Genomic DNA, 17840 nt, shown 5'->3' on the forward strand with positions numbered 1-17840 from the left:
TCTTAGTCCAACTCTCTTCAATCTTTTTTTAAATGACCTGCCCACTATTTTCAATCCTAATACCTGTGATGCTCCTTATTTAGAAAACTCGCATGTCAGCTGTTTACTCTATGCCGATGATATTGTGATACTTTCTAAAACTAAACAGGGATTACAGACATGTCTTGATAGTTTGGCATTGTATGCTAAAACTTGGAAGCTCTCTGTCAACACTGACAAAACCAAAATTGTAATTTTCAATAAATCAAACAGACGTTTGAATAATGATACATTTTTTCTTGGAGGTATCGAACTTGATACAGTTAAATCTTATAACTATCTGGGACTAGTCATTAGTGCCAATGGTAAATTTAAGGATGGCCTAAAAAACCTTAAACGTAAGGCTCAAAAAGCTCTGTTTTCAATGAAAGCAAAGCTTGGCTCAATACAAAACATAAGTATAAAAGTTTCAATTTCCCTTTTTGACAAACTCATCAGACCTATCCTCATTTATGGTTGTGATGTTTGGGGTGATGAGTTCTCCACTAAATCACCTATTGAAGACGTTCAATTAAGTTATTGTCGGTATCTACTGGGGGTGTCACAACACACACCAATTATGGCCATGTATAGCGAGTTAGGCAGATACCCCCTAGACGTATTTATAAAAAAACAAATAATTAAATATTACAGTCGGGCCATGAATTCTAATAATGCGTTACTCAAGGAAGCTTTTGTGGTTAACCAAAGCATTAAAAGTAAATGGTATCTAGAAGTGACATCATTATTAAACAATATCCAACTATATCATTCAGTTAACAACTGTGATAAATTAACCTCGGCACAAATGAAACAAATTGATTTAGGCATCAAGGATATATTTCTAACAAGATGGAAAGGTGAGGTCCATAATGATAACCGCACCAAAGCAAATGAGAAAAACAAACTAAGAACATATCGGCTAATCAAATCAGATTTAAAACTTGAGCCATATTTAGTCAAGCTAAAAAACTTTGAACTGCGTAGTGTGCTTACCAAATTTCGTCTTAGTGACCATAGTCTCAAAATTGAAATGGGTCGTCATAAAAAAATCCCACTAAACAACAGGGTTTGTGACATGTGTAACAAAGGTCTAATTGAGGATGAAATGCATTTTCTGCTGGAATGCAACAAATATAATGAGTTGCGTGCCAAACTGTTCAATAAAGCTAAGGATATGATCCCAGCATTTGAAAATAAACCTGCAAAGAAAAAATTCATGGAATTGTTACAGAATGAAAACATTATTATACCAGTAGCACAGTTCATAAGTAAAAGCTTTGAAGTCAGGAAGCAGGGTCTTACTTGACATCTTAATGCCTGCTGTCAATTTTGTAATTTTATATTAGATTGTATTTTAGAGATTTTGTATTGTTTAGTAATTTAGTGATTGTATTTGTTATTTGTTATTTAGTATATTGTGTTTTTGTTTTGTTTTTTATATATATATATTTCTCCTTGTACTTTGTGACCATTTTCTTTCCCTCCGGGGATTGTGTAAGAGTCAATAAGTAAATAAATAAATAAATTTTATGTTGGATACCAGGAATCTCGTACCACGGTGATTTGGATGGACATTGTCTGTTTGTTTACCTTTCATCTGTTTCACTATAGCTCTGTAGATGTATCTTTTTATGTTGGATACAAGGAATCTCGTACCACGGTGATTCAGATGGACATTGTCAGTTTGTTTACCTTTCATCTGTTTGACTATAGCTCTGTAGATATATCTTTTTATGTTGGATACCAAAAATCTCGTACCACGGTGATTTGGATGGACATTGTCAGTTTGTTTACCTTTCATCTGTTTGACTATAGCTCTGTAAATATATCTTTTTATGTTGGATACCAGAAATCTCGTACCACGGTGATTTGGATGGACATTGTCAGTTTGTTTACCTTTCATCTGTTTCACTATAGCTCTGTAGATATATCTTTTTATGTTGGATACCAAAAATCTCGTACCACGGTGATTTGGATGGACATTGTCAGTTTGTTTACCTTTCATCTGTTTCACTATAGCTCTGTAGATATATCTTTTTATGTTGGATACCAGAAATCTCGTACCACGGTGATTCGGATGGACATTGTCAGTTTGTTTACCTTTCATCTGTTTCACTATAGCTCTGTAGATATATCTTTTTATGTTGGATACCAGAAATCTCGTACCACGGTGATTTGGATGGACATTGTCAGTTTGTTTACCTTTCATCTGTTTCACTATAGCTCTGTAGATATATCTTTTTATGTTGGATACCAGAAATCTCGTACCACGGTGATTTGGATGGACATTGTCTGTTTGTTTACCTTTCATCTGTTTGACTATAGCTCTGTAAATATATCTTTTTATGTTGGATACCAAAAATCTCGTACCACGGTGATTTGGATGGACATTGTCAGTTTGTTTACCTTTCATCTGTTTCACTATAGCTCTGTAGATATATCTTTTTATGTTGGATACCAGAAATCTCGTACCACGGTGATTCGGATGGACATTGTCAGTTTGTTTACCTTTCATCTGTTTGACTATAGCTCTGTAAATATATCTTTTTATGTTGGATACCAGGAATCTCGTACCACGGTGATTCGGATGGACATTGTCCTCGTAAAGTTCTGGCTTGGTTTATTCATTTTGTCTTGGAAGTTATTATGTTGAATTTGGCTACCTCGTACGATGGAGGTATAAACAGTTTATACTTCGTACCATGGAGGTATAAGCAGTTTATACTTCGTACCATGGAGGTATATACAGTGTATACTTCGTACGATGGAGGTATAAACAGTGTATACTTCGTACCATGGAGGTATAAACAGTTTATACTTCGTACCATGGAGGTATAAACAGTTTATACTTCGTACCATGGAGGTATAACAGTGTATACTTCGTACCATGGAGGTATAAGCAGTTTATACTTCGTACCATGGAGGTATAACAGTGTATACTTCGTACCATGGAGGTATATACAGTGTATACTTCGTACCATGGAGGTATATACAGTTTATACTTCGTACCATGGATGTATAACAGTTTATACTTCGTACCATGGAGGTATAACAGTGTATACTTCGTACCATGGAGGTATATACAGTGTATACTTCGTACCATGGAGGTATAACAGTGTATACTTCGTACCATGGAGGTATAAACAGTTTATACTTCGTACCATGGAGGTATATACAGTTTATACTTCGTACCATGGATGTATAACAGTGTATACTTCGTACCATGGAGGTATATACAGTGTATACTTCGTACCATGGAGGTATAAACAGTTTATACTTCGTACCATGGAGGTATATACAGTTTATACTTCGTACCATGGAGGTATAACAGTGTATACTTCGTACCATGGAGGTATAAGCAGTTTATACTTCGTACCATGGAGGTATAACAGTGTATACTTCGTACCATGGAGGTATATACAGTGTATACTTCGTACCATGGAGGTATAAGCAGTTTATACTTCGTACCATGGAGGTATAAACAGTTTATACTTCGTACCATGGAGGTATAAACAGTTTATACTTCGTACCATGGAGGTATAACAGTGTATACTTCGTACCATGGAGGTATAAGCAGTTTATACTTCGTACCATGGAGGTATAACAGTGTATACTTCGTACCATGGAGGTATATACAGTGTATACTTCGTACCATGGAGGTATAAGCAGTTTATACTTCGTACCATGGAGGTATAAACAGTTTATACTTCGTACCATGGAGGTATATACAGTTTATACTTCGTACCATGGAGGTATAAACAGTTTATACTTCGTACCATGGAGGTATAAACAGTTTACACTTCGTACCATGGAGGTATAAACAGTTTATACTTCGTACCATGGAGGTATAAAGAGTTTATACTTCGTACCATGGAGGTATAAACAGTTTATACTTCGTACCATGGAGGTATATACAGTTTATACTTCGTACCATGGAGGTATATACAGTTTATACTTCGTACCATGGAGGTATAAACAGTTTATACTTCGTACCATGGAGGTATAAGCAGTTTATACTTCGTACCATGGAGGTATAAGCAGTTTATACTTCGTACCATGGAGGTATAAACAGTTTATACTTCGTACCATGGAGGTATATACAGTTTATACTTCGTACCATGGAGGTATAAACAGTTTATACTTCGTACCATGGAGGTATAAACAGTTTATACTTCGTACCATGGAGGTATAAGCAGTTTATACTTCGTACCATGGAGGTATATACAGTTTATACTTCGTACCATGGAGGTATAAACAGTTTATACTTCGTACCATGGAGGTATAAACAGTTTATACTTCGTACCATGGAGGTATAAACAGTTTATACTTCGTACCATGGAGGTATAAACAGTTTACACTTCGTACCATGGAGGTATAAACAGTTTATACTTCGTACCATGGAGGTATAAACAGTTTATACTTCGTACCATGGAGGTATAAACAGTTTATACTTCGTACCATGGAGGTATAAACAGTTTATACTTCGTACCATGGAGGTATATACAGTTTATACTTCGTACCATGGAGGTATAAAGAGTTTATACTTCGTACCATGGAGGTATAAAGAGTTTATACTTCGTACCATGGATGTGTAAGCAGTTTATACTTCGTACCATGGAGGTATATACAGTTTATACTTCGTACCATGGAGGTATAAAGAGTTTATACTTCGTACCATGGAGGTATAAAGAGTTTATACTTCGTACCATGGAGGTATAAACAGTTTATACTTCGTACCATGGAGGTATAAAGAGTTTATACTTCGTACCATGGAGGTATAAAGAGTTTATACTTCGTACCATGGAGGTATATACAGTTTATACTTCGTACCATGGAGGTATAAACAGTTTATACTTCGTACCATGGAGGTATATACAGTGTATACTTCGTACCATGGAAGTATATACAGTTTATACTTCGTACCATGGAGGTATATACAGTGTATACTTCGTACCATGGAAGTATATACAGTGTATACTTCGTACCATGGAGGTATAAACAGTTTACACTTCGTACCATGGAGGTATAAACAGTTTATACTTCGTACCATGGAAGTATATACAGTTTATACTTCGTACCATGGAGGTATAAACAGTTTATACTTCGTACCATGGAGGTATATACAGTGTATACTTCGTACCATGGAAGTATATACAGTTTATACTTCGTACCATGGAGGTATATACAGTGTATACTTCGTACCATGGAAGTATATACAGTTTATACTTCGTACCATGGAGGTATATACAGTGTATACTTCGTACCATGGAAGTATATACAGTGTATACTTCGTACCATGGAGGTATATACAGTTTATACTTCGTACCATGCATGTATAAACAGTTTATACCTCGTACCATGGAGGTATAAACAGTTTATACTTCGTACCATGGATGTGTAAGCAGTTTATACTTCGTACCATGGAGGTATAAGGAGTTTATACTTCGTACCATGGAGGTATATACAGTTTATACTTCGTACCATGGAGGTATATACAGTGTATACTTCGTACCATGGAAGTATAAAGAGTTTATACTTCGTACCATGGAGGTATATACAGTGTATACTTCGTACCATGGAGGTATATACAGTGTATACTTCGTACCATGGAGGTATAAACAGTTTATACTTCGTACCATGGAGGTATAAACAGTTTATACTTCGTACCATGGAGGTATAAAGAGTTTATACTTCGTACCATGGAGGTATAAAGAGTTTATACTTCGTACCATGGAGGTATAAAGAGTTTATACTTTGTACCATGGAGGTATAAACAGCTTATACTTCGTACCATGGAGGTATAAAGAGTTTATACTTCGTACCATGGAGGTATATACAGTGTATACTTCGTACCATGGAGGTATAAACAGCTTATACTTCGTACCATGGAGGTATATATAGTGTATACTTCGTACCATGGAGGTATAAACAGCTTATACTTCGTACCATGGAGGTATAAAGAGTTTATACTTCGTACCATGGAGGTATATACAGTGTATACTTCGTACCATGGAGGTATAAACAGTTTATACTTCGTACCATGGAGGTATAAAGAGTTTATACTTCGTACCATGGAGGTATATACAGTGTATACTTCGTACCATGGAGGTATAAACAGCTTATACTTCGTACCATGGAGGTATAAACAGTTTATACCTCCATGGTCGTATGTACGTACTAAATAAACTGATTTCAGCAAGGGTTCTGCTATCAATAGATTAACATACATTGTATAATTTATCTGACAATGAAATATAAATACACGATCACAACCTCACATGTAAAATACTATTGCTGCGTATGTACTATACACAGACATTTAAATGCCACATGGTAACACTTGGTGGCAGAATGTTCCCGGCCAGCTGGCAGTTGCTGAGTACCTGAATATATGCTTATCAGAGTTACCTCTAGAGGGCAGAATATGATTTGATACTTGAGGTGTACGATAGTAATGCATTCGGTCAATGTGAGAAATACACTTCGAAATTTATTATATGTATTTATCGTGAAACAAACAACGCTTGACGAATTCTGCTTCACAGTGATAGGAAGAGCCGACATCGAAGGATCAAAAAGCGACATCGCATGAACTTTATCTTATCTTAGTTATTAAACCTTATTTAATTAGAGTTGCTTATCTACCCCAGGGCCCTCTAAATACAAAATTAAGTATACAATATATTACAACACAACTATAAAAATACACTAAAAATTTACAGAAATATGAAAAAAAACACATTAAAATATAGGGCAGTTTTAAAAAAGAGCATCAAACCCAATATTGCTACCACGGCGGATACAAAAATAATACAGTACTGGGTGTGTCTGTATCCACAATGGATACAGTAATAATACAGTAATGGGTGTGTCTGCATCCGCGATGGATACAGTAATAATACAGTACTGGGTGTGTCTGCATCCACGATGGATACAGTAATAATACAGTACTGGGTGTGTCTGCATCCACGATGGATACAGTAATAATACAGTAATGGGTGTGTCTGCATCCATGATGGATACAATAATAATACAGTACTGGGCGTGCATGCATCCATGATGGATACAGTAATAATACAGTAATGGGTGTGTCTGCATCAACGATGGATACAGTAATAATACAGTATTGGGTGTGTCTGCATCCGCGATGGATACAGTACTGGGTGTGTCTGCATCCATGATGAATACAGAAATAATACAGTACTGGGTGTGTTTACATCCATGATTCATACAGTAATAATACAGTACTGGGTGTGTCTGCATCCGCGATGGATACAGTAATAATACAGTACTGAGTGTGTCTGCATCCATGATGAATACAGAAATAATACAGTACTGATCGTGTCTACATCCATGATGGATACAGTAATAATACAGTACTGGGTGTGTCTGCATCCGCGATGGATACAGTAATAATACAGTACTGGGTGTGTCTGCATCCACGATGGATACAGTAATAATACAATACTGGGTGTGTCTGCATCCACGATGGATACAGTAATAATACAGTAAAGGGTGTGTCTGCATCCATGATGGATACAGTAATAATACAGTACTGGGTGTGTCTGCATCCACGATGGATACAGTAATAATACAGTAATGGGTGTGTCTGCATCCGCGATGGATACAGTAATAATACAGTACTGGGTGTGTCTGCATCCACGATGGATACAGTAATATTACAGTACTGGGAATGTCTGCATCCACGATGGATACAGTAATAATACAGTACTGGGTGTGTCTGCATCCGCGATGGATACAGTAATAATACAGTACTGGGTGTGTCTGCATCCACGATGGATACAGTAATAATACAGTACTGGGTGTGTCTGCATCCACGATGGATACAGTAATAATACAGTACTGGGTGTGTCTGCATCCACGATGGATACAGTAATAATACAGTACTGGGTGTATCTGCATCCGCGATGGATACAGTAATAATACAGTACTGGGTGTGTCTGCATCCACGATGGATACAGTAATAATACAGTACTGGGTGTGTCTGCATCCACGATGGATACAGTAATAATACAGTAATGGGTGTGTCTACATCCATGATGGATACAGTAATAATACAGTAATGGGTGTGTCTGCATCCATGATGGATAGAGTAATAATACAGTACTGGGCGTGCATGCATCCATGATGGATACAGTAATAATACAGTAATGGGTGTGTCTGCATCCACGATGGATACAGTAATAATACAGTACTGGGTGTGTCTGCATCCGCGATGGATACAGTAATAATACAGTACTGAGTGTGTCTGCATCCATGATGAATACAGAAATAATACAGTACTGGTCGTGTCTACATCCTTGATGGATACAGTAATAATACAGTACTGGGTGTGTCTGCATCCGCGATGGATACAGTACTGGGTGTGTCTGCATCCATGATGAATACAGAAATAATACAGTACTGGGTGTGTCTGCATCCACGATGGATACAGTAATAATACAGTACTGAGTGTGTCTGCATCCATGATGAATACAGAAATAATACAGTACTGGTCGTGTCTACATCCTTGATGGATACAGTAATAATACAGTACTGGGTGTGTCTGCATCCGCGATGGATACAGTAATAATACAGTACTGAGTGTGTTTGCATCCATGATGGATACAGTAATAATACAGTACTGGGTGTGTCTGCATCCGCGATGGATACAGTAATAATACAGTACTGAGTGTGTTTGCATCCATGATGGATACATTAATAATACAGTACTGGGTGTGTCTGCATCCATGATGAATACAGAAATAAAACCGTACTGGGTGTGTCTGCATCCGCGATGGGTACAGTACTGGGTGTGTCTGCATCCACGATGGATACAGTAATAATACAGTACTGGGTGTGTTTGCATCCACGATGGATACAGTAATAATACAGTAATGGGTGTGTCTGCATCCGCGATGGATACAGTAATAATACAGTACTGGGTGTGTCTGCATCCACGATGGATACAGCAATAATACAGTACTGGGTGTGTCTGCATCCGCGATGGATACAGTAATAATACAGTACTGGGTGTGTCTGCATCCACGATGGATACAGTAATAATACAGTACTGGGTGTGTCTGCATCCACGATGGATACAGTAATAATACAGTACTGGGTGTGTCTGCATCCACGATGGATACAGTAATAATACAGTACTGAGTGTGTCTGCATCCGCGATGGATACAGTAATAATACAGTACTGGGTGTGTCTGCATCCACGATGGATACATTAATAATACAGTACTGGGTGTGTCTGCATCCACGATGGATACAGTAATAATACAGTACTGGGTGTGTCTGCATCCACGATGGATACAGTAATAATACAGTAATGGGTGTGTCTACATACATGATGGATACAGTAATAATACAGTAATGGGTGTGTCTGCATCCATGATGGATACAATAATAATACAGTACTGGGCGTGCATGCATCCATGATGGATACAGTAATAATACAGTAATGGGTGTGTCTGCATCCACGATGGATACAGTAATAATACAGTACTGGGTGTGTCTGCATCCGCGATGGATACAGTACTGGGTGTGTCTGCATCCATGATGAATACAGAAATAATACAGTACTGGGTGTGTTTACATCCATGATTCATAAAGTAATAATACAGTACTGGGTGTGTCTGCATCCGCGATGGATACAGTAATAATACAGTACTGAGTGTGTCTGCATCCATGATGAATATAGAAATAATACAGTACTGGTCGTGTCTACATCCATGATGGATACAGTAATAATACAGTACTGAGTGTGTCTGCATCCGCGATGGATACAGTAATAATACAGTACTGGGTGTGTCTGCATCCACGATGGATACAGTAATAATACAGTACTGGGTGTGTCTGCATCCACGATGGATACAGTAATAATACAGTAATGGGTGTGTCTGCATCCATGATGGATACAATAATAATACAGTACTGGGCGTGCATGCATCCATGATGGATACAGTAATAATACAGTAATGGGTGTGTCTGCATCAACGATGGATACAGTAATAATACAGTATTGCGTGTGTCTGCATCCGCGATGGATACAGTACTGGGTGTGTCTGCATCCATGATGAATACAGAAATAATACAGTACTGGGTGTGTTTACATCCATGATTCATACAGTAATAATACAGTACTGGGTGTGTCTGCATCCGCGATGGATACAGTAATAATACAGTACTGAGTGTGTCTGCATCCATGATGAATACAGAAATAATACAGTACTGATCGTGTCTACATCCATGATGGATACAGTAATAATACAGTACTGGGTGTGTCTGCATCCGCGATGGATACAGTAATAATACAGTACTGGGTGTGTCTGCATCCACGATGGATACAGTAATAATACAGTACTGGGTGTGTCTGCATCCACGATGGATACAGTAATAATACAGTAAAGGGTGTGTCTGCATCCATGATGGATACAGTAATAATACAGTACTGGGTGTGTCTGCATCCACGATGGATACAGTAACAATACAGTACTGAGTGTGTCTGCATCCACGATGGATACAGTAATAATACAGTAATGGGTGTGTCTGCATCCGCGATGGATACAGTAATAATACAGTACTGGGTGTGTCTGCATCCACGATGGATACAGTAATAATACAGTACTGGGAATGTCTGCATCCACGATGGATACAGTAATAATACAGTACTGGGTGTGTCTGCATCCGCGATGGATACAGTAATAATACAGTACTGGGTGTGTCTGCATCCACGATGGATACAGTAATAATACAGTACTGGGTGTGTCTGCATCCACGATGGATACAGTAATAATACAGTACTGGGTGTGTCTGCATCCACGATGGATACAGTAATAATACAGTACTGGGTGTATCTGCATCCGCGATGGATACAGTAATAATACAGTACTGGGTGTGTCTGCATCCACGATGGATACAGTAATAATACAGTACTGGGTGTGTCTGCATCCACGATGGATACAGTAATAATACAGTAATGGGTGTGTCTACATCCATGATGGATACAGTAATAATACAGTAATGGGTGTGTCTGCATCCATGATGGATACAGTAATAATACAGTACTGGGCGTGCATGCATCCATGATGGATACAGTAATAATACAGTAATGGGTGTGTCTGCATCCACGATGGATACAGTAATAATACAGTACTGGGTGTGTCTGCATCCGCGATGGATACAGTAATAATACAGTACTGAGTGTGTCTGCATCCATGATGAATACAGAAATAATACAGTACTGGTCGTGTCTACATCCTTGATGGATACAGTAATAATACAGTACTGGGTGTGTCTGCATCCGCGATGGATACAGTACTGGGTGTGTCTGCATCCATGATGAATACAGAAATAATACAGTACTGGGTGTGTCTGCATCCACGATGGATACAGTAATAATACAGTACTGAGTGTGTCTGCATCCATGATGAATACAGAAATAATACAGTACTGGTCGTGTCTACATCCTTGATGGATACAGTAATAATACAGTACTGGGTGTGTCTGCATCCGCGATGGATACAGTAATAATACAGTACTGAGTGTGTTTGCATCCATGATGGATACAGTAATAATACAGTACTGGGTGTGTCTGCATCCGCGATGGATACAGTAATAATACAGTACTGAGTGTGTTTGCATCCATGATGGATACATTAATAATACAGTACTGGGTGTGTCTGCATCCATGATGAATACAGAAATAAAACCGTACTGGGTGTGTCTGCATCCGCGATGGGTACAGTACTGGGTGTGTCTGCATCCACGATGGATACAGTAATAATACAGTACTGGGTGTGTTTGCATCCACGATGGATACAGTAATAATACAGTAATGGGTGTGTCTGCATCCGCGATGGATACAGTAATAATACAGTACTGGGTGTGTCTGCATCCACGATGGATACAGTAATAATACAGTACTGGGAATGTCTGTATCCACGATGGATACAGTAATAATACAGTACTGGGTGTGTCTGCATCCGCGATGGATACAGTAATAATACAGTACTGGGTGTGTCTGCATCCACGATGGATACAGTAATAATACAGTACTGGGTGTGTCTGCATCCACGATGGATACAGTAATAATACAGTACTGGGTGTGTCTGCATCCACGATGGATACAGTAATAATACAGTACTGGGTGTGTCTGCATCCGCGATGGATACAGTAATAATACAGTACTGGGTGTGTCTGCATCCACGATGGATACATTAATAATACAGTACTGGGTGTGTCTGCATCCACGATGGATACAGTAATAATACAGTACTGGGTGTGTCTGCATCCACGATGGATACAGTAATAATACAGTAATGGGTGTGTCTACATACATGATGGATACAGTAATAATACAGTAATGGGTGTGTCTGCATCCATGATGGATACAATAATAATACAGTACTGGGCGTGCATGCATCCATGATGGATACAGTAATAATACAGTAATGGGTGTGTCTGCATCCGCGATGGATACAGTAATAATACAGTACTGGGTGTGTCTGCATCCACGATGGATACATTAATAATACAGTACTGGGTGTGTCTGCATCCACGATGGATACAGTAATAATACAGTACTGGGTGTGTCTGCATCCACGATGGATACAGTAATAATACAGTAATGGGTGTGTCTACATACATGATGGATACAGTAATAATACAGTAATGGGTGTGTCTGCATCCATGATGGATACAATAATAATACAGTACTGGGCGTGCATGCATCCATGATGGATACAGTAATAATACAGTAATGGGTGTGTCTGCATCCACGATGGATACAGTAATAATACAGTACTGGGTGTGTCTGCATCCGCGATGGATACAGTACTGGGTGTGTCTGCATCCATGATGAATACAGAAATAATACAGTACTGGGTGTGTTTACATCCATGATTCATACAGTAATAATACAGTACTGGGTGTGTCTGCATCCGCGATGGATACAGTAATAATACAGTACTGAGTGTGTCTGCATCCATGATGAATATAGAAATAATACAGTACTGGTCGTGTCTACATCCATGATGGATACAGTAATAATACAGTACTGAGTGTGTCTGCATCCGCGATGGATACAGTAATAATACAGTACTGAGTGTGTTTGCATCCATGATGGATACAGTAATAATACAGTACTGGGTGTGTCTGCATCCGCGATGGATACAGTAATAATACAGTACTGAGTGTGTTTGCATCCATGATGGATACAGTAATAATACAGTACTGGGTGTGTCTGCATCCGCGATAGATACAGTAATAATACAGTACTGAGTGTGTTTGCATCCATGATGGATACCGTAATAATACAGTACTGGGTGTGTCTGCATCCATGATGAATACAGAAATAATACCGTACTGGGTGTGTCTGCATCCGCGATGGGTACAGTACTGGGTGTGTCTGCATCCACGATGGATACAGTAATAATACAGTACTGGGTGTGTTTGCATCCACGATGGATACAGTAATAATACAGTAATGGGTGTGTCTGCATCCGCGATGGATACAGTAATAATACAGTACTGGGTGTGTCTGCATCCACGATGGATACAGTAATAATACAGTACTGGGAATGTCTGTATCCACAATGGATACAGTAATAATACTGTACTGGGTGTGTCTGCATCCGCGATGGATACAGTAATAATACAGTACTGGGTGTGTCTGCATCCACGATGGATACAGTAATAATACAGTACTGGGTGTGTCTGCATCCACGATGGATACAGTAATAATACAGTACTGGGTGTGTCTGCATCCACGATGGATACAGTAATAATACAGTACTGGGTGTGTCTGCATCCGCGATGGATACAGTAATAATACAGTACTGGGTGTGTCTGCATCCACGATGGATACATTAATAATACAGTACTGGGTGTGTCTGCATCCACGATGGATACAGTAATAATACAGTACTGGGTGTGTCTGCATCCACGATGGATACAGTAATAATACAGTAATGGGTGTGTCTACATACATGATGGATAAAGTAATAATACAGTAATGGGTGTGTCTGCATCCATGATGGATACAATAATAATACAGTACTGGGCGTGCATGCATCCATGTGTCTGCATCCGCGATGGGTACAGTACTGGGTGTGTTTACATCCATGTTTCATACAGTAATAATACAGTACTGGGTGTGTCTGCATCCGCGATGGATACAGTAATAATACAGTAATGGGTGTGTCTGCATCCATGATGGATACAGTAATAATACAGTACTAGGTGTGTCTGCATCCACGATGGATACAGTAACAATACAGTACTGAGTGTGTCTGCATCCACGATGGATACAGTAATAATACAGTAATGGGTGTGTCTGCATCCGCGATGGATACAGTAATAATACATTACTGGGTGTGTCTGCATCCACGATGGATACAGTAATAATACAGTACTGGGTGTGTCTGCATCCACGATGGATACAGTAATAATACAGTACTGGGTGTATCTGCATCCGCGATGGATACAGTAATAATACAGTACTGGGTGTGTCTGCATCCACGATGGATACAGTAATAATACAGTACTGGGTGTGTCTGCATCCACGATGGATACAGTAATAATACAGTAATGGGTGTGTCTACATCCATGATGGATACAGTAATAATACAGTAATGGGTGTGTCTGCATCCATGATGGATACAGTAATAATACAGTAATGGGCGTGCATGCATCCATGATGGATACAGTAATAATACAGTAATGGGTGTGTCTGCATCCACGATGGATACAGTAATAATACAGTACTGGGTGTGTCTCATCCGCGATGGATATAGTACTGGGTGTGTCTGCATCCATGATGAATACAGAAATAATACAGTACTGGGTGTGTCTGCATCCACGATGGATACAGTAATAATACAGTACTGAGTGTGTCTGCATCCATGATGAATACAGAAATAATACAGTACTGGTCGTGTCTACATCCTTGATGGATACAATAATAATACAGTAATGGGTGTGTCTGCATCCACGATGGATACAGTAATAATACAGTACTGGGTGTGTCTGCATCCATGATGGATACAGTAATAATACAGTACTGGGTGTGTCTGCATCCACGATGGATACAGTAATAATAATAATAACAACCTTTATTGATATCGTATCCCTTCTGGGATCTAGATTAGAATACAATAAAGATATAAGGAACAATAAAATACATAAGTAATAATAATAATAATAATAATAATAATAATAATAATAATAATAATAATAATAATAATAATAATAATAAAAAAGAAATAAATAGTAATACCGTGAAAATATTATTATATAAATATTTTTTTGGTGTTATTTTGAGGCAGCTGGTAAATTGCTTTTCATGAAATTCTCTCTTTTATTGAAACAGTCGCTGATAAACTTGGCAATTGCTTGGACGGTTTCAGAATTTTTGTTATTGAGAAGTGCTTTCAGATTACCGGATAAGTTTACGTTTTCAAACAAAGCATCTCTTTCAAATTTGTACTGGTTACATTTGAAGAGGAAGTGTTCTTCATCTTCAATTTCATTGGAGTCACAGACAGGGCATGTTCTATTTAAGACATCTATGTTGTGATATCGCCCAACTTCAATCTGAAGTATGTGGGCACTTATCCTCAGTTTAGTCATAGATGATCTGTGGATGAGGTTTTTAATAATTTCAAGGTATTTTTCAAGTGCAAAATCAGTTTTCAGCTGTCTGTAGGTACGAAGTTTATTTTTGTGATTAGTGCCTTTATTGTCATTATGCATTGTTTCTGTGCAGTGTTTCTCAAACATATTTTTTAGTTTTTTTGTAGCTAATGGGATAATACTGGTTTTTTCGCAAACATCACTAATTTCCAAAAGGTTCAGTAATTTTTTATGCCTGTGGTCCAATTACTGACGTTTTCTTTGTCCAAATTGGTGCCAAGTTTGTAGGCCTCAGAGTACAGTACAGTACAGGGTGTGTCTGCATCCACGATGGATACAGTAATAATACAGTACTGGGTGTGTCTGCATCCATGATGAGTGCAGTAACAATACAGGACCGAGTGTGTTTGCATCCACGAATGACACAGCAGCAATATGAGGTATGAAGATGATATTTAATTATCGATAAATAACATATTGGGCAGTATTGACGTATCAACCTCCTTAGTATTTGTATCTAAAATGTTAAGTCATTGTAAAAGAACGCTATAGCGCCCTCACCGGTGGTCTGTCGACCAAACGGAAAGATGAGTGGAGAGAGGTCACAATAATTGACAGTCTTTTTGTCATTTTGGCGGTTGCCCACGTGATAACAACAGCGTGACAATACTTCTGTGAGTAAATAGACCATGCCATAACTGGCTTTTCGGAAACTGGAATCAGTGCACTTTAATATTCAGTAGTTCGTGATCGATAATATTGGCTGTCACCGCCCCTTCTCAAGGCTGCATGGAATGAGTGTTTCACGTTCGTCACAGCTTTCTGCTTTATTACAAAGAACGTGCTGAGGTCATAGTATTCATTTGGCTCAAAGGCAGTAGATGACAGTTTGAAAGCTTCCTATTTTAATGTTAATAGCCTTTTATTTTTTCAGGCATTGGAAACGGTGTCCGAGGTTATTGGGGCCGCAGTCACTGTCGGCCTAAAGCAACATGGCAGGGCTCTGAAGGACGCCGTCCTAGGATATATCCGTGCTCTTTTCCGCGCAATTTTGCTGTGATACTAGGGCCATATAACGCTCGAATGGAGCTTATTTATTGACATTCTGTGAGCACTCAGTGTTTTACTTCAACACAAGGCCGCTACTCTACCGTGGGACTTCGCCCTGTGAAAGAATCGATTTGTAAAAATGATGGCAAGCGACAGAACATTGCGATGCCCAGACTGCGGTATGAGCTTTAATACTATCAATATGATGACAAAACATCGTGACAAATTCTGCGTTGGACGAACCACCACCAGAATGACACTGGCAAGTGATGATTATTCAGATTCTGACGTGGAAACGGTAAGATTAAAAAATAATATTAATGGCCCTTTCCAGTGAGCACGTACATTATGGGTTTAACGAGTCACGTCAACAAGGAGAAAACATCAGAAATAAATACTTGGATTTTAGCCCGGTATCTCAGAACAAAACTAATATTTTCTATGTGTGTTATAGCTGTTGTATTTATTGTTTTCTTTTTGGAATTTTGCACAAAAATTAGCAATTGAGTGAACAGATTCCAGTGTGTGTTGTCATGACAACCATTCACACTATTCCTGCCATTTTATGTGCACCGTGTCAGAACAAGCTTGTGCATGAAATGAAGATTGGCGTATTGGCAATGTATTTGATTGAATTTATCAAACACTTTTCACTAACACAAATCAATTTAAGTGTAATATATGACACTATTATAAGTTTCATAGGCTTCAATTACTGCCTGGCTTCCAATATTGTGTATATTGTTTTATCATTTTTGTTTCCTCTAGTGTTACCACTCATCTATGTACTGTTGAAAAAACAACACTTTTGTTTGGAACAACTAAATACTGCATGTATCTATCTACCTATGGTAGCACAACTTGTTGTCAATTATTTGACATGATATGCTTTTCTGTATCGTTGTTATTTCAAAAATTGTGGACAAACTCAATGAATTCTATTTTGCTCATCAATCAATCAAATTTAATTTACTTTACATGTAGTACACAAATGATTCCTTTGCTGCCAATTCCAGTCTGTAAGTTACTAGTAGCAAATTTAGTGAAATTAAAGATAAGTTATAAATTAACAAAAAATATATTGTATATGAAATATAGATTCAAAATTATAAGCTAATTCAGTTTTA

General features: G+C 38.3%; 1 protein-coding gene across 7 annotated transcripts in view; it reads left to right on the plus strand.

The window, feature by feature from the left end:
* Positions 1-16225: 16225 nt before the first annotated feature.
* LOC100374809 (uncharacterized) overlaps positions 16226-17840 on the plus strand; it is an 89788-nt gene continuing 88173 nt past the window's right edge. For 5 of the 7 annotated variants that reach the window (XM_085503513.1, XM_085503517.1, XM_085503518.1 and 2 more), the window contains exons 1-2: positions 16226-16337; positions 16598-17011. In XM_085503513.1, the coding sequence (XP_085359639.1) occupies positions 16853-17011 (159 nt within the window). In that variant the 5' untranslated portion in view covers positions 16226-16337; positions 16598-16852. Of the gene's footprint in view, positions 16338-16363; positions 16513-16597; positions 17012-17840 lie in introns of those variants that run through there. The other 2 variants (XM_085503515.1, XM_085503514.1) reach the window with 2 other exon arrangements.

The sequence above is a fragment of the Saccoglossus kowalevskii genome, chromosome 9 (assembly GCF_978046115.1).
Source record: "Saccoglossus kowalevskii chromosome 9, keSacKowa6.1, whole genome shotgun sequence".
Classification (NCBI taxonomy): Eukaryota; Metazoa; Hemichordata; class Enteropneusta; family Harrimaniidae; genus Saccoglossus; species Saccoglossus kowalevskii.